General features: G+C 41.9%; 1 protein-coding gene across 3 annotated transcripts in view; it reads right to left on the bottom strand.

Moving 5' to 3' along the window:
• The window catches only part of ANO10 (anoctamin 10), a 213,257-nt gene that overhangs the window by 51,204 nt on the left and 142,784 nt on the right, over window positions 1-19,269 (bottom strand). For all 3 annotated transcript variants that reach the window (XM_060022227.2, XM_060022228.2, XM_060022229.2), the window contains one exon: window positions 7,090-7,206. In XM_060022227.2, coding sequence (XP_059878210.1) covers window positions 7,090-7,206 — 117 coding nt within the window. The remainder of the gene's footprint in view (window positions 1-7,089; window positions 7,207-19,269) is intronic.

Here is a 19,269-nt window from a genome sequence, read left to right as displayed (position 1 = left end):
GTCTTCTTAGAGTCCTTATCTGTTCTTTCAACTGACTTCTGAGGCTGTTCTCTTTCTCAAAGGCTCCATCTGGACCAGCTCCCTGGCCTCTGTGAGTGCTTGGCTCCCGAGAGGGCTGGCTGCCCAGAGGTATGGCTGTACTGAAGATGTTGTGTCCTTGTGCTCCAGGCCATCCAGGGAGCAAATGGTACCTGGATAAGACTCCTTTCTATTTTTAACTGGATCTTAAAACTACTGAGAGCTGAATACATCAATTTGAAAAGAAATAAAAGGGCATCACTAGGATGATATTTACTGTCTAGAATTCTCTGTAAAGGTCTCACTAACTGAAGTCTAATCATTTGAAAATGCCCTTTGCAAAGCAAACAATTTTATTTTCCCCAGTTCGCCTCTCACCTTCAAGTATATCTCATTTGCTTATATATTTAGAAATGCCACAATTTCCCATCTGACACTGAAAAAATAACTGCCCTGGGTACCCTTCCTCTCCATGTTCTTTCCCACACTCACCACGGCCCCCTCCCTGCCATGAGCTGGAGGAATAGCCAGGACCACAGAGCACTTCCCGCAGTGGGCTCCACGGCTCCTGCATTGGAATCACTTGGGTGCTGGGTCAAACACGTACATTTCTGGCCCTTCCCACTGACCTTCATTTTATAAAACAAAAAAGCTGAGGTGCAAAGACACTACCCAACTCATTCCCTGTGGCAGGACTTGGCCCAGAACTTGCTCACCTGACGGCGCTTGGGATCCATCTCTGCTGGGAGGTAGGGGTTGAGGGAAGGGGTGTGGAGCAATGGGAGGAGTTTTGAAAATGTAGGTATCTGGGCTCCACTGGAGTTTCAGGGGACCAGTCTTCATGGTGTGTGGCCCGGCCTCATGCATTTTTTGCAAGTTCTACTTTCAAGATGCACAGCCTGATTTAAGAACTGTCCAATGACTTACATTTCCCAATCACATTCTGTCCATAAAATGGGAACTGAGTTGAAAGGTAGCAATTCAAAGACAAATTCAACATAATACAGTAATTATTCATGAGTAATCATTTCTATTGACAAGCTTGTCGTCAATTTCTAGTCACCTAACAGTGAAGGAGTCTGGGGACAGGCTAGGCATTCATGGGATCTATTCTTAAATATGTTTTCCGTGACTCCATTTTTGATCACGGTCCACAACTGACCAGAAGACGTGGCAGAAGCTCTCTCTGCCTTTGGTCCATGGGAATAGCCCCGTGAGGTGAGGCTCCACTGGTTTACAAAGCAGATAGTTAAATGTCAGAGTTAAAAAAAATAAAATAAAAAGCAAAGAAAAAATTCTATATCCTAGAAATGCCACTAGTTGAGCAAGTAAACTGAAGACACGCCAGTGAATTTGCGTTTTCGAAAAGCACAAAGTGGGTGACCTTCCATACCTAGGACCTTTCAGACTTTTCAGGACCTCTGAACCGTGAGACTGAAGAGGAAATGTGAAGCAAATCTTTGTCTCCGACTGGCAGCAGCATGAACTTGGGTGGCTCGGGCAGCAGTGTCAACCATGCAGCAAAGCCCTGGGCCCGCAGGAGAGACAGAGTGAGCAAAAGAAGACCTTCTGTCCAGGTTTTACTCTGGACCTTTTATTCTCAGATTGTAATTTTAACAAAAACAAGCAGTGGCGGTAAGTGGGAAGAGGAAAGCTTTTCCTGGGTTTGCAGTCAAGGCCCTAGGAAACCACAAGTACTCATCATGGCCTCCTGCCTACTTGATGGATCCGAGACACTGGAGCTGCATGTGCACAAGTTTAAGTCACTTATTAGCACAAGCCAGGAACACCCTTCTATGGAGGCATTTGATAAATATACTGAGTGGACACATATTGGACATCTCTGTCCCACCAGAACCTTAACAGCAAAATCGGCACCAGAATCACGTTTTCTTAGAAGGGGACGTCAATCAGAGAATCACATCTATGTCCTCAGGAGAAAACACCCCAAAGAGACTTAAGATCACTTAGATTTTTTTTCTTTTTATATAATATAAGATAGAATTTTGGTTAATGTTTCATTTCCCAGTGAAGATGACCATAAACAAAACTTGTCGTCGACCTTGGACTTTGCTTTACTGTCAGGTGGGGTATATCTGAAGATACGGGAACCTAGGAGCTGAGATGACTTGGGAGGTTATTTAGTCACATCCATAGTAAACACTAATATCCACCAGTCCCTCCAAAGCAAACATGACAGCTCTGAAGTAGGACTTTCAGGTAAATGTGTTTAGTAACAAGAGACACGTTAGTCATATCCAACATCGAGAAAGACCCTTTGCTTTTTAGACAGATACATGGCAGGGTGAAATCCTGAGTGAGAGGAGAGGAAAGCTTTCCTAACATGAAGCAAGATCTTGCCTTGACCTGGAGCGAAGGTGTGTACATGGCCAGCCTGCCCCAATCTCTAAAACCTCACTAGAAATGTAATCAGTGGAGAAACCTGATTTACCAAAACTCTTCCAGAGACAATGCTGTTCAATTAAAAAAATTTTTTTTGCTTACATAACCCTTAAAATTTCTGGATGCCAAATGCCCTCCCACACGATTTTAAGTTGACATCTAAAATTTTCATCATAAATTAAATAGTTGCAAAAATATATTTTCTAGCATACTGTAAATATTGACACTTAAAAATAAACTATGACGTCACTCTTTTAAAGATATCCAAGAAATGCTGAACATTATAGTGACGCGATATCCACCATCACCCATTCAAAAGATACATGAACACGCTCTGAATTAATAGTAAAAATTTTGGTTTTCCTTCTTTTTCTTCTTTGAAGTAACATTTTCTTTCCACTTCTCCCAAAGAATCTTAACTTAATAAATTTTTGTTTTGCTTGAAAGTCTTCATCAATCTCTTTCTAATACTTTGCTGCAATCATTAGATGCTCAAAATTGAAACTTAAGAAGCCTTTAAAATTCCCTATGACCAGAAGTGTCACGATAGGTATTTAAAATCTTCTTCTGGACTGACTGATCATTACAATTATTACTGGTGCATAAATGATAATAATTATATAAACAGAGTACACATTTTGATAAACATTGAACATAAATTTCTAGCTATATTTTGGAAATGCATTTCTTAAGGGGATGGAGGGCAGGAGATTGGGGTGCCTTTATCGAATGCAGCTTAGCCCGACACCTCCATTTTGAAAGGTTCTGTTACTTGCTTGGGGGGGTAACTCTGGGGACAAGGCACATGGTAGGGGCTCCAAATGGTGAGAGGTGTGGCTTCCTTCTGCAATGTGGAAGAAGGATCCTTGTGAGAGGTGAGGAGGTGTGGCCATGGACAGCCAGGAGGGACCAGCAGGACGCCCGAGCGCGCTCAGGCGGTTATGTTCAGGAAAGAGGACTCATCTAAGCTGAGAATCTCAACATTGAGGCCCTCATAACAGTCTGTGTTCCTCGCAGAGTCTAAGGAACGTTAGACTGTTTGGAACCTCCCCGTCCATCCTACCTCTCTGCCCTCTCCTCCAAGTGAGAGCTGAGCACATTATTTCCCCAGTTTGTCCAATTTATCTTTTCAATTTTCTTTTTTTTCCTGTGGTACAGAAGTTTAAAATTTTCTTGTATCTTACTGTATCAATATTTTCCTTTATAAATTCGGGGGTTTGTGTCCTGATTAGAAAGGCATTTCCCACTGGAAGAAGTACCCATGCTTTTTAATAGACCTTTTATGGTTTAAGTTTTTTACGTTTAAATTTCTCAACCATCTGAACTTTGCTGGGTGGAGGGGAGAGAGGTACATAAGAAATGAGGTCGAATCAAGTGTAATAATTTTCCCAAACAACTGTTTGTCATCATCAAACCATGTAACAAACAATCTTTCTTTTTTCCTACTGACATAAAACGTCACTTTTCCCATAAAGTCCTATTTTTATTTGGGTCCATTTATGGAATCTCTGATCTATTCCACTGACCTGTCCGTTTCTCCCCTCATTCAAAATGGACTTAATTACCACGACGATTGAATTATTCAAAATACACTTTAATACGGCAGAGCTAGAGGCCTCATTTTCCTTCTTTTTCAGAAGTCTCCTTGCTATTCTCAAATGTTTATTTCTATATATTTGACTTGGCATTACATTTTCACAAGATTGAATCTTTTGATCCCAGTAGAGTTTAAAAAATATTCTTCACGTTGATTATCCACATAGTTTTCATAAATTACCACCTACAGATTTTATTTTGGTTTCTTCTGTAAATGGGACTTTTCTCTCAATAATATTCTCAAACTGGTTACTATTTTTTTGAAAGGAAACAGATGATTTTAGACAAACTTTACAACCTGCTTCTTTTCAAATGTTCCTGTTGTAAGAATTTATCTTGTGACTTTTAGACACATAATCTTATAATCTTCAAGTAATGATAACTTTGCCTCTTCCGGGTTCCTTGAACTTATCTCTTCCTCTTGTGTAACTACATTGATTACGCCTCCAGAACAATGCTAAACGTCAGTGGTGATAATGGGTCTCCTGACACTGTTGTGAATGTTGCTGGTGTTTCACTACTGAGCATGATGCTGCGTTTCCGTCTAAGAGACAAACACACTGGCGAGCCCACAGGCCCTACAGTTAGGAAACACAGCTAATTCAGTCTCCTCACCCACTGGGACAAACATCAGAACAGCCAACGCGGTGGACCCGGGGTTCTCCCTCTTCTCTGTACTCTGATCACAAGTCTTATTCTGCTGGGCTCACCCCACCTAATCAGGGTCAGGTTCTGCCCCAATGTGGGGTTCCCCTATCTGGAGCACCACCCTTGGAGCCCTGGCTTCTATCAGAAGGTTGGCTTGAGTGGGTCCTCTTCAAGGTTTTTTTTTCTCCCAATTCCCCGAATATAAAAGGAAAAATTCCTGTAAAAGGTGGTTTGGAGGCATACGGGACTGCGTGGGTCAGAGAGGTCCTGGACCCAGAGCTTGTCCCCTCAGATGACTCTGTCTTATTGATTTTCTCATTCGTTACATTCCTATGTATGACCGCAGATGACCAGCTCTGGGCATCTAGGGATCTTTTGTCTCCCGACTCCCGTTCTGTTACAGGTAGAAAATCACCAAAATGGTGAACTCCAGCATGGCTTTTTAAATTCTCTCTTTCTTTTGGGGGCAGGGGTGGGGGGGACCCTTTGGTAGAATGTGTAAATCATCAGGAAGAGGATTCTACCTCCACGGCATTTTTTGCTGCTTCTGCCCACACTTTCCCGTTCTCTCTCGTGCTCTGTGAGATATTATTCAGGATTCCAATTCCTCACTTCTCCTCCCCTAATGTTTCTGTAGAAGGTAGACTTGGGAACTGTGGACCTGCCCCAGGGAGATTCTTGGAAATCTCTGTCTGGTCCTTTTGCTGAATGCCAGCTCTAGTCTTCATTTAACATTGCTTGAATATTTTTGTTTTGCTTAGTTTAGTTCTTTAAACCTATTTGTTGCTCATATTATTAGGAATTTGGTTTTGTTATGCCATCCTAAACTGGAATCTTCTCTAAAAAGACAAACAACCCAATCAAAAAATGGGCAGAAGACCTAAATAGACATTTCTCCAAAGAAGACATACAGATGGCCAAGAGACACGTGAAAAGATGCTCAACATCGCTAATTATTAGAGAAATGCAAATCAAAACTACAACGAGATATCACCTCATACCGGTCAGAATGGCCATCAGCAAAAAGCCTATAAACAGGGGCTTCCCTGGTAGCGCAGTGGTTAAGAATCCGCCTGCCAATGCAGGGGGCACGGGTTCAAGCCCTGGTCCGGGAAGATCCCACATGCTGCAGAGCAACTAAGCCTGTGTGCCACAACTACTGAGCCCGCGCGCCTAGGGCCCGTGCTCCGCAACAAGAGCAGCCACCGCAATGAGAAGCCTGTGCACCACAACGAAGAGTAGCACCCGCTCGCCACAACTAAAGAAAGCCCACGCGCAGCAACAAAGACCTAATGCAGCCAAAAATTAATTAATTAATTAATTTTTAAAAAAGATACACACACCCCTGTGTTCATAGCAGCACTATTTACAATAGCCAAAACATGGAACCAACCAAAATGTCCATTGAAAGATGAATGGATAAAGAAGATGTGGTCCATATATACAACGGAATATCACTCAGCAATTAAAAGAATTAAATAATGCCATTTGCAGCAACATGCATGGACCTGGAGATTATCATACTAAGTCAAGTAAGTCAGAGAAAGACAAAGATATGATCTCACTTATATGCAGAATCCAAAAAAAAAAAATGATACAAATGAACTTATTTACAAAACAGAAACAGACTCACAGATTTAGAAAACAAATTTATGGTTACCAAAGGGGAAAGGTAGGGGGAGGGATAAACTGGGAGTTTGGGGATTGACATATACACACTACTATATTTAAAATACATAACCAACAAGGACCTACTGTATAGCACAGAGAACTCTGCTCAATATTCTGTAATAACCTAAATGGGAAAAGAATCTGAAAAAGAATAGATATATGGATATGTGTAACTGAATCAGGTTGCTGTACACCTAAAACAAACAACATTGTAAATCAACTATACTCCAATATGAAATAAAAATTAAAAAAAATAAACACAACTGAGGGACTTCCCTGGTGGCACAGTGGTTAAGAATCCGCCTGCCAATGCAGGGGACACAGGTCCGAGCCCTGGTGTGGGAAGATCCCACATGCTGCGGAGCAACTAAGCCTGTGAGCCACAACTACTAAGCCTGTGCTCTAGAGCCCATGAGCCACAACTACTGAGCCCATGTGCCACAACTACTGAAGCATGCGCGCCTAGAACCTCTGCTCCACAACAAGAGAAGCCACTGCAATGAGAAGCCCGCGCACCGCAACGAAGAGTAGGCCCCGCTCGCCGCAATTAGAGAAAGCCCGTGTACAGCAACGAAGACCCAACGCAGCCAAAAATAAGATAAATAAGTAAAAATTAAAGAACTGGAATCTTCTATACTTATTTAAACTGGTAACTTCAAGGCTGAAGTAAAAGCTGAGAGTGAGTTCTCTGACTTATGTTTCCTGGCATTTGCTAAAGAAATACATTTTTATTTTCAGGACAGTTGCCCTTACCTGCTGCTTGAGTGCCTCCAAAGACTCAAATTCCAATCTGGCCAGTTTCATCTGGATATGCCGCGGCTTATCAGGTATGGCAAATGCAAGGATGAACTTCAAAGCCAGGAGTGCGTGCTGAAAACAAGAAAGAGCACACGTTACAGGGACACATTAGACCATGTGGGCGAGGAGACAAATTAGCACCTCAACACCGTCATCCTTCTCGTTAATCTTGGGTCACTTCTAATTACTGGCCTGTGATGTATCACAGATCAACCAGGTCCATGAGTTATATTTAATCCATCCCACTGTGGCCCATTCAAGAATTATGGACTTACTTTGCTTTATTCTTTTAAAATCAGTTATTCCCTTAAAATGATACCATATGCTACTCTCAGTGAAAAATAAAGTTTATTCTGAGAAGTCTCCCACCAAATGCTTTCTTTAATGCGTGTCTTAATCCCCAATGTATTTAGTGTGCAACGTGTGCAGAGCCAAACGTTGCTCTTTGTGTAACAACATCCTCCCCTGTGCTGTACTTCAGGCTGAGTTACGTGGAACGTGCATGTGCCTTTTGGTGCCTTGTATCCTCTGCATCCCCAGTAGTGTCTGGTGCAGTTTCTTTCATGAAATGACAATCAATAAATATTGATGAGTTGATCGACTGTAAGGTGCTACCTTGTGTTGCGGACTCCACATATTGTGAGGCAGAAATGTATACAGAAATGGAGAGTGTATCCTTTATATTATGTAAAACGTATCCTTTTTAACATGGGAAACTTAGAACCTGGCTATTTTATTTCCCTTCTACACCAACACCATACAGAGGTTTTCTAACATAATAATATGAGGTTTATAATTATGCGTCTTTCTCTGCAGAAATAAGCCAACAGGACTGCTTCCCCTGGTAAGCCTGCTCCTCAGATGCACAGCCTCGACTCGATGCTTCTCTAATTCTGCCTCCATCCTGTGACCCAGGATCAAGACCCACAGGAAGCTGAATGATCCTTAAAGTTGCCTCTTTGATGACAGCATGAATTACTAAATATTAAAGGCTGGATAATACATTTTAAAGGTAGGAAATAATTAAAAGGCATTAAGAAAATCAGTGAAGGAGATGGAACAGGCTGTAGAAATGTTGCACTGAATTATTGACAGAAAAGGAAGACAGCTGAAAAAAAATAAGTGAATTCCTTACTGTGATATTTTCAAAAGGGGGATGAAGGATAAATAACATGTGGACATCTCCTGGGAGAAGCATGAAATAATGAAGGAAATCAACATCGTGCCGGAACAAGCAATAATTCAATACAAAAACTTGAAAACCGGCAGAACCCCAGGGAAGGCCAGGCACTGCCTGGTATTAGCAGGAGATCTGGAGCGGACCAGGGATGGGCAGTCAGGCACTGGAAGATACTGATTAGGTGTCTACAGTGTGAAAACAAGAAGAGAAAACAGATGACATCATGTGTTATAATTCTGAACTAAGTGAACTGAATTAACAGGAACCTGCAGATAATCAACAAAGAACAAATGAATAATTTAGAAAGAGCTATACTGTGTCATTATTTCATTCCACTGGAGCACTGAGATATAACTTTATATAAGACTTAACCTCTTCAGTAGAATTGTTAGACAAGAAATAAACAAATTAGTGAACGGAAAGAAATCCGTATTTTTCAGAAACTGTGTGTCCTCAAGTTGCCAGAGCCCCACCGTGACCTGGTCACTGGCCCCATCCCATCTCTCTTAGCAAATCTGTCCCCATTTTCTCTTCTCTGGAGTCTCGGGAGGAATTATTGAGAAAGGAGACCCTGTCAAGCACTTCCCTTACAGGGGACCTGTAAGATGTGTCAACTCTTCTTTGGGAACCAGGACTGGCTGCTGGGTGACTGGGCAAGGCTGCCACAGACCTCGGTGCTCATAGTTTCCATAGGAAATGTTCATAAAGCTCTCTTGAATTGAAAAAACGTTGGTATTCATTAGACAGTATTAGTTAAAACAGGAAGTCATTTTAACATGGTTAAAACACTTATGCAGCAACGAGCTTTTATGAGTGGTTCTCTATGGTTTACTTCCCCCCAAAGATTCTATAATAAATGCTTTTAAAAGCCCATATGGAGAGAAATCATTTTCTTTGGAACTACATTTGCAAAGAAGTTCCTAGTAGACCTGCTTATTTCAAGCTTTTCACGTCCCACGTAACAACCCCAGGGTCACGCTCCTTGAAGAGCCCCGCAAGCTGCAGAGCCGGCACTCGTCACTGGTTCCCACGCCACCAGAAGCCAGCAGGGCAGTAGCCCTGTGTCCATCGCTCCATTCGTGACTGCTGTGCTTGCCACTGCAGCGAAAGGGCTGATGTCCTGGTGCACAGTCTAGGTGGGGAGATGGGTAAGGACAGGCCATCACAACGCCACGCGGGAGTGTTACTGGCAGGGTACACACGAGACCACGAGCGCTTGGACCAGCAGGTCAGAGAGGGCTTCCTGAAGAAATAAGTTTGAACAGAGACATGATGGATGAGAAGGAGTTAGCCAGGCAAGGAGAGGGGGCTGAAGTGCTTCCAGAGAGAGAGCAAACGGACAAAGGGATGGGGGCTGAAAAGAGAGGGGCTGCAGAGGCAACCAGGAGCCCGGGCACACAGGCAGCAGAGGAGGCGCTGAAAGCATGTACACAGGAATGACTCAATCAGATTTCTCTGTCTGTGGCAAGGGGCGTTGGACGAGTGTGGAAGTGCAGGCAAGTGAGCAGGGTGACCTGAGTGTGCGTTAGAGCAGTGGGGCTGAAGCTCCAGGAGTGACTGGAGGGCTCGTTAGCAGCAGACTCGCCAGACCGCCATGACTCACGCACTGAACTGATAAGCACAGGACGGGGGGCAGGCCAGAGGGGAGAAGGGGTCTGCGCGGGCTGTGGATTTTCAGATGTCTGTGGGGTGTCTAAGTGGACACGTCCAGCACGCAGTACGGTAGCGGAGGCAAGGAGGCAGAGATTTGGGTCACTGCTGTATGTGTGTAAGCAGCAGATAAAGCCATGGGAGTGGACGAGATTTGCAAGGCTGTGTGGTGAGAGAGAGGAAAGACGAGATGGCAAGACGATGGCAGAGGATGGAAGTGGGGGAACCGAAACATGCATGACGAGCGAGGGAGAGGGGCCAGCAAGAAGCCTGATAAGCAGCAGGCGGCAACTGGCAGAAATCTAGGAGGTTCTGGAGTTTCAGAAGCAAAGGGGAGAGAAAGAAGCCAGTCAAGGAGGGTGTCGGAGGGTCAAGTACATGAAGCCTGAGGGGGAACATATAGGTTTATCCACCCGGAGGCCTCTGGTGACCCTGGTGGGAGTGGCTTCGGCTGAGTGGTTGCAGAAGCAGGACTCAGTGGGCTGGGAAGGGACTGGCAGGCAAGGCTGGAGGAGGGAGGTGCCGACCACAGGGTTCAGAGAGTCTTCCTGCAAAGGAGGGGTGAGGGACGAGGGGGCACCTGGACAGAGACCTGTGCTGGCCAGGTGTTTGTTCTTTAAAGGTATAAGTCCTAAACATGTTGAGATGCTTTGGGGATGGAGCCAAGAGAATGGACACAGGTGAAGCTCCTGGAAGAAGTTCCAAGGCACAGAGCCAGGCTGCTGGGCCAGGCAGGGGCTTAGCCAGAAACAGGGGGTCTGGTGTGGTCCCTGTCGAGGAGAGAGAGCTGACCACGAGGGACAGAAGCATTTAAGGGCACTAATTTGAGACTTAAGAATTTTAAAACACATTTATTGCTTAGAATATGCAATTCAATACTTAAAAATGAGGAAGGAGAGGTGGGAATTACACATCGCGTTCTCACTTTTCTTTCACAGAGCTAATCGCAAATCATCATTAAATATCCTTTCCTCAAAACAGATAATCATAATCTTCAGCAGAAAGAAAAAAGTGTCTCAGAGAACAAAATAAAAATGCCAACTTTATTAACTAGATTGGAAGAAATATCAACATCTTCACAATGAAATTTTGTTTGGATGGTAGCACTTTGGGCAACCTCTTTGTCTTTAGTCTTTAACAGACATGCATTACTTTTGTACGGGGTAAAAAACACTTATGTGAAAAAGAACGCAGGGATTCCACTCATTTAAAAAACGAACTACACGTGCCCTGCCAGGCTCCTAACCCACCTGGCCACCACTGCCCACATGCCCAGTAAACAGACCCAGACCAAACAACCTGCAGCTCAGAGTCTGGCTTTTAATCGGGAGTCCAAGAAGCTGGCAGAAGCAATCACACAGTCTGCAAATGACTGAGCACAAGGATGCAGGGCCAGACTGCTTCAGTGGTGGCCTCCTCCCACCTTACCTATCAAAACCTTGTCACACTGATTTTTCCCCCCACTCTGCTACACTCTCAGAGGTTTCACCAATTTTAGGTTTATGTGGCGTAACACACACCATCTTTAAAAAGGGAAAATATTCTGGCAGGGTTAAGAAGCATTACCATTCACAGATACCTGCTAATTAATTAGCTGGCGTTAGCAAACACTCTCTCTCTGTCCTCCCCCTCCCCGATAACCTTGAGACCTTGGGGGTGGGGCGGGGAAGGCAACACAGGGTAGCAGCTTCAAGGAAGAGGGGTAAAGAGAAGCAGAGAGGAACCAACATTGTCTGAATGATCAGGAAGGGATACATTACCCCCCTCTTTCTTCTTAGTGGGTTCTTGTACCCAGGATCCAGAATTCAAGTTGAGCATCATGATGGATTTAAATAAGCTTTTGTAGTCTAGCCTAGAAACCTAAATAACATTTATAGCGCCGTGCTTCAAAAGATTAATTTTTAAAATCTCGTTTATATTTTTCATACAGAAAATCTGTTTCAAGGCTGGGAACTACTTTACACTAAATGAACAGAGGAAAAAAATTGTGAAAAGAATTTTAGCTATTTTTACTTGTTTTCATAAATAAGAGAAAGCCTAAGATAAAATACAAATGTGCTCAGATTTGAAGAAAAACACACTCAAAATGAAGAGCTGGGTTGGCTTTTCATAGCCTCTTTATGAAAAGAAAAGACATTTTATGGGCCATGATTGTGATTCTTCACCAACGATCTTCCTTTAGAGTGAAACTCACAAAATTTATCCTAAACAAAGTAAAGGAGAAGAGAAACAGTGAGGGGTGGGGTGGGGAGATGGGCAGAATTTTTAAACTAATAAATACGAAGAAGTTGGCTACCCATGACAATATAGTTCAGGTAATGATTATAGGGTGTCTTGGTTGGGAAAGGGGAAAAGAACGGGACCAGAGAAAACTGACACTCAGAAGCTACATGTTTTCTGGTGCCAGCGGTAAAGTACTGCCCACTCCACCATCACTGAGTCGCTCACCTGTGGTCACTGCACGGCTGTCAGACTCTTGGGAGTCTCGTGCCAGGTGCACAGAGAGTGAGAGGAACCCTTTTATTTTAAAAAACTAGAAAATTCATGATACGATCAACAGTAGCAGCTGTGTTTGTAGCAGTGTGTCCCCAACCCTGTCTCTTCTGAAATAGAATATGCAAATTAGAGTTGAATTCATGGAATTCTGAAAAGTTAATTTGATTTCTACAGTAGTAGGTCTGCCACATTACCTCTTTCCATTCAGAGCTCACTGAATAAAAGAAAAGTCCTTCAGAAAAGCATCCTCTGCTGATTATCGGACAAACTAAATGTGAAGTACCAATTAATAAGAAATGATTAATGAAGCTGAGATTGAAAAAAATTATGGAATTAGGCTCTTAAGGAAAAAAAAATCAGGGATTTTCATTTTAAGATGGCAGATCAAGCATGCACATGTACTTCTTCTACCTCCCCAGGGTCCCCTGAAATGACAGAAATATAGTCTAAAAAGAACAAGACTGGAAAACAAGAGAATTTTCCAGAACTTCTGAATATAGAACTTATGGAGTAGAAAGTGCTGCTCAAGTCTCCTGAGACAAAGGCAGGTCCTCCCAAAGGAGCCTCAGAAGAAGATGTCAGATTCAACCCCACAAAAGGAAAGGATTGGGGCAGGGAGTCAGCACCAAAGTGAACGCATTAAAGAACTACCTTCAGAAAAGCTGGGGCCATAGGAAGCCCTTTCTCATGCCACCTTATAACAGACTGACTGCAAGTTCTACTCTTGCACTAAAGCCGAAAACCTGCCCTTTAAAGAAAGCATGTGATCTTCTGGGAGAGTTCCTTGTGTGGGGTTGCCAGGCCCAAGAGAGAAGCTGAGCCTAAGGTCATACCAGACTCTTATTTAAAGACTTGGAGACCAGAGTGATGTCAGCTGTATGACAGGATAGGAAGTCCCAAACCTTGTTCCCCCACAGAGACACTGACTTAAGAACAACATACAGTCCAAAAAGCCTTCATGAGAACTTCAGAAAACAGCTAAGAAGCTACAGTACTCTAGGGAAGCACAAAGCTAAAAACAGCTGCCTTAGAATGAGTAAGGGAGTAAGAAAAGCTGTTGGATTTCACCTATGATAACCTCTCCTCCAAGCTGGCACAGCTCAGCACAGTTGGGAGAAAACACCCAACTTGTGAATAGAGACGTGTAACATACATTCAATGTACGTTCCATCTTTTCAAGGGACTTCCCTAGGAACTGGTTTCTGTCTCATTAGACTCAGGGCACTGGAGAGGATCCTGCATACTGTGGATGCCTGGGGGGCCAATAAAAACAAAGGAGAGATTGCTGAAATACCAGAGAACCTGCAGTACTGAAGACAGAGACCAGAGGGAGGAAGAGATTACAAACTCCTAAAAAAGAAACCAGCAGACTTCCCTACTTGGGAAAATACATGCACAAGCCTAGAAAAGACACATCTCCAGAATGTTTGAGACATTCCCAGAATCTCTAGCTGGGCTGACTGATGGAGGTCTTTGCCTGTATGAAGCTAGTTTGTGAAGACTGGGAGAGATGGCTGTTTTTTCAAATGCCCAAATCTCAGCAAAAAAATAACAAGGAACACTAACAAACAGAAATATGACACAATAAAGGAAAGTAATAAATCTCAAAAAAAGACCCTAAAGAAACAGAAATCTACGAAGTACATGACAAAGAATGCAAAACAATCATCTTAAAGAAGCTCAGTGAATTATAAGAGAACACAGACAAGTAACCGAAATCAGGAAAATGATGTGTGAACAAAATGAAAATACCAACAAAAAGATAGAAACTATATATAAAAAAAAAAGAACTAAACAAATTCTGGAACCGAAGAACGCAATAACTGAATTGAGAAGTTCACTATATGGGTTCAGCATCAAATTTGTTCAAGCAAAAGAAAGAATCCATGAACTCTAAGACAGGTCACCTGAAATTACTGAGTCACAAGAGCAAAAAGAAAAACGAATCAAGAAAGATGAAGAAAGCTCAAGATACTTAATGACATCAGCAAGTATTACCAATATATGCATTATGGGAATCTCAGAAAGAGAAGAGAGAGAAAGAGGGAGAGAGCTTATTTGAAGAAATAACGGTCAAAACCTTCCCAAATGTGAGGAATGAATTGGACATCCAAATTCAAGAAACACAAAAGACTCCAACTCAGATGAACCCAAAGAACCCCATACTGAGATACACTGTAATCAAACCATCAAAGGACAAAGAGAGAATCTTGAAAGTAGCAAGACTGTGTCACATCATGTACAAGGGAGCTACTGTAAGATTATTAGAAGAGTTCTTAGCAGAAAAAAATATAGGCCAGAAGGGAGTAAGATGATACATTCAAAGGGCTAAAAGAAAAACCCTGCCAACCAAGAATACTATATCCAGCAAAACTGTCCTTCAAAAATGAAAGAGAAATAAAGACCTTTCCAGATAAACAAAAGCTAAGGGAATTCATCACCACCACATCTGCCTTACAAGAAATATTAAAGGGAGCCCATTAAGCTGAAAGGAAAGAATGCTGGACAACAACACAAAAGCATATAAAATTATAAAGCTTTCTGGTGAAGGTAAATAAATAGACAAATACAGTACACAGTAATGGTGGTGTGTATATCACTTTTCATTCTGGTATAGAATTTAAAGGATAAATTCATAAAAATAACTATAACTATAAAATTGTGTAATTTGTGACATCAATAACAAATTGGAGGGGAGATGTAAAGGAGTAGACATTTTGTACATGACTGAAGTTTCTATTATTTTAAAATAGATTACTATATATACTATAAGATGTTTTATGTACTCTCCATGATAACCACAAAGAAATACCTATAGAAAACACATAAAAGAAAAATGAGAAAGAAATCAAAAACAAGTCACTACGGAAAAAAATCAACAAAACACAAAGGAGTACATCAAGAGAGGCAAAGGACAAAATAACTATAAGATATACAGAAAAAATGAATAAAATTGCAATAATAATTTTGTTACTACCAGTAGTTACTTTAAATGTAAATAGATTATATTCCCTGATCAAAAGACATGAGAAGCTGAGTGGATTAAAAAAATAAGATCCAGGACTTCCCTGGTGCAGTGGTTGAGAGTCTGCCTGCCAATGCAGGGGACACGGGTTCGTGCCCTGGTCCGGGAAGATCCCACATGCCGCAGAGTGGCTGGGCCTGTGAGCCATGGTCACTGAGCCTGTGCGTCCAGAGCCTGTGCTCCGCAACGGGAGAGGCCACAACAGTGAGAGGCCCGCATACCACAAACAATAAAAAATAAAAATAATAAAAATCAGATCGTATCTGTTTATAAATGAAAAGATGGTAACTCTTAATTCTGCTCTTCATAAGTCTTCATTCCAATTCAGTTAATACTGCTTATATGCATATACTAATGTTCTGTGGAAGGCCACAATGTCACTGTCTGCAGTTTTCACTCTGAACAAATGTTTCGAACAAAAATATACTTCTAAATTGAGAACTTGTGCCAGAATATAATGGGCTTTACATTTCAAGCACCAAACCATCCCAGTGGCATCAGCGAATTAACTGGGTGATGGATGACAGAAAGGTCCTAAACTGCATCTCAGAATCTGCAAAGAAGAAAAGCCTAAAAGACTGGGCAGGAGAGGGTGGGGGGTTAGATTTCTGCCTATCCCACTGTGGACTTTTCACTGCCACTGTCATTGAGCAAATAATTGGTTTGCTTAATTATTGAAACATTCTGCTTTATATGTTTCCCTGAAGCAAGATTCGTCATATTTACTACTGAACATATGCTTCAACTTACTATTTCTGCAACTGACAAATTTATACAAAACCTAATAAAACGCCTCAAAAAAGACTTACAAGCACTTCTGGTTTCAGCTCCAACATGTAAAGAGTTTGGAAGACATCATTCCTGTCAATACAACAAGAAAAAGCTGGACAAACTGAAAATTAATGACTTCTTTGACCTGTCTGAGAAGTGAGGACAAACCACCACCCCAAAAAGTCTGGAGAGACAGGTGTATCCAGAGAGATAAAGCAACAGAAGCTGGAACAGAAGCTGCTGGAGCCATAAACTAGCAGGAACACTTAACTGGTAATTTTGATGAATTGCTAGTGGTTGAGTGAGACTAGCGTGAGTGAGAAACCCCTATGGGTTGCTGTCTTAGGGGGGTCCCCACACTTCCACAGGCTTTCCCTCCAGGAACTCTATCAGGTTCCCATGGTGAGGATACAAGAAGGATCCCCTCATGGGTCTTGCAGGAGAAGAAGAACAGGCATGAGGAAATACTATTCAGAACCTTCTCCATAACAATGGCTTACCCTCCAGGGGTAAGGACTTAGCCAGGGAAAATTCTGAAACTTGATTTCAACTGGGATAGGGAAATTCTTCCCTGCTCCAGCCCCCTCCAGCCATCCTGTCTCACCTAGGGAGAAGTAAAGACAAAAACATAACATAGTCAACAGAGGTCAGGGTTTCAAGAAAATAGACCGGGAACTCTGCAGACAGGGAAGGGGAAGGGGATGGGGATGGGTGGAAAAGCTATACCAGGGATGAACACTTGTCCTGAAACAGTGCCCCCCCTAAAAGACTGAGATTTAATTGGAAGATTACAGAATGTGTCTCCTCCCCAACATGTTCTCACACACCAACAGGGCTCAAGTATAACAACAGTGGGTTATAGCTACATGGGCTGTAAGACACAGACTCTCCCTAAGGAGGAAAACATAGGGAAGCCCATAGTAAAGAGGAGAAACGAAAACAAGGATATTAGAGGAACTTAAAGCCTCTGGTACCTATAGCCAGAATAAACACCGAATACAGCCCAACTCCTAGACAGATTAATGTAAATTCTCAAACTAAAGGTCTATTATTTACCTCATCTGCTGCCCCATAGAGCATGTCTGACTTTCAACACCAAATTGCAAGGCATGCCAAAAGGCAAGGAAAACACTCTGAAGAAACCATCAGAACCAGACTTGGATATAACAGATTTGGAAATTATCAGGAAGAGAATTTAAAATAACTATGATGAATATGTTAAGGGCTTTAATGGTAAAAGTAGGCAAAATGCAAGAACAGATGAATAATGTAAGCAAAGAAATGGAAAATCTACAAAACAATCAAACTGAAATGCTAAAAATCAAAAAGACTAACAGAAATGAAGGATGCCTTTGATAGGCTCATCAGATGACAGGAGACAGTTGAGGAAAACCCAGCACCCTCGAAGATAGGTCAAATGAAACTTCGCACAATGAAATGCTAAGAGAAAAAGAATGGACAAAAAGAAATTAGCCATTAACTGTGGGACAGTATTAAAAAGGTGTATCACGTGCATAACTGTGACACTAGAAAGAGAATAAAGAGAGAATGGAGCAGAAGAAATAACGGCTGAGAACTTTCCAAAATTAACGACAGACACCAAATCAAAGATCCAGGAAGCTCATAAAACATGAAGCTGGTAAATACTAAAATATCTATACCTAGTCATTATATTCAAACTGCAGAAGACCAAAGACAAAGAGAAAATCTTGAGAGAATATGGGAGAAAAACACGTTTCCTACAAAGGAACAAGAATAAAATAGAGCAGACTTCTCATCAGAAACCATGCAAGCAAGAAGAGAATAAAATGAAAGATTCAAAGTGTGGAAAGAAATCCCCAGTGAGCTAGAGAGATAAACTCTAGCTGAAATTATCTTTCAAAGGTTAAAGAGAAGTAAAAACTTTCTATTATTTCATAAGTTATTATTCCAGAAGTCTGAGAGAAAGAGAGAGCGAGAATGAATATGAATGACAACCCACTGCCACCAGACGTGCCCTGCAGGAAATGTTAAAGGAAGTTCTTCAGGCAGAAGGAAAATGACGTAGGTCAGAAACCTGGATCTACAGAAATAAAGAGTGTCAGAGAAGGAACAAATGAAGGTAAAATAAAACATTTTGTTTTTCTTATTCTTAATTGATCTAAAAGATAACTGCTTGTTTAAAGCAATAACTGTTATTAGGTGATAATAGCATACGGAAAAGTGAAATGAATGATAGCTATGTTTTAAGGGACAAGAGGGAGGAATTGGGAATATTTATTATAAGGCATACATGTACCACACTACATATGAGGTAGTATAGTACTATTTGAAGGTGGATTAGATTAGCTTAAAATGTATATTTTAAACTTTATGGCAACCAGTACAATGTTTTTAAAAAGAAGTATAGTTGGGCTTCCCTGGTGGCGCAGTGGTTCAGAGTCTGCCTGCTGATGCAGGGGACACGGGTTCGTGCCCTGGTCCGGGAGGATCCCACATGCCGCGGAGCGGCTGGGCCCGTGAGCCATGGCTGCTGGGCCTGTGTGTCCAGAGCCTGTGCTCCGCAATGGGAGAGGCCACAACAGTGAGAGGCCTGCATACCACAAAAAAAAAAAAAAAAAGAAGTATAGTTGATAGGCTAAGAGAGGAGATGAAAAGGAATCATACAAAATGCTTAAGTAAAACCAGAGAAAGCAGGAAAAAAAAGAGAAAAAAGAAATAAAGAACAAATGTAGCAAACAGAAAACTGAAAAACATGGTAGACATTAATCCAACTACATCAATAATCATTTAAAAAATGCACCAATTAAAAGACAGAGAATATCAGAGAGGATAAAAAGCAAGGCTCAACTATATGCTGTCTGCAAGAAACACATCTTAAATACAGGGACTCAAGATAGGTTAAAAATAAAGAGATGCATGCAGTTCTTGGTTTCTAATACCATTCTCCAATTGAAAAAGAACCCGAGCTCCTTGGAGAACCGGGTGATTCTAGGACTGGGGCAGGAAATATATAAAATGAGTCTGGAACATC

This window comes from Delphinus delphis, chromosome 10 (assembly GCF_949987515.2).
Source record: "Delphinus delphis chromosome 10, mDelDel1.2, whole genome shotgun sequence".
NCBI classification, from domain to species: Eukaryota; Metazoa; Chordata; class Mammalia; order Artiodactyla; family Delphinidae; genus Delphinus; species Delphinus delphis.
The sequence above is the reverse complement of the archived record's forward strand: the minus strand, read 5'-3'. Positions and strand labels throughout refer to the sequence as shown.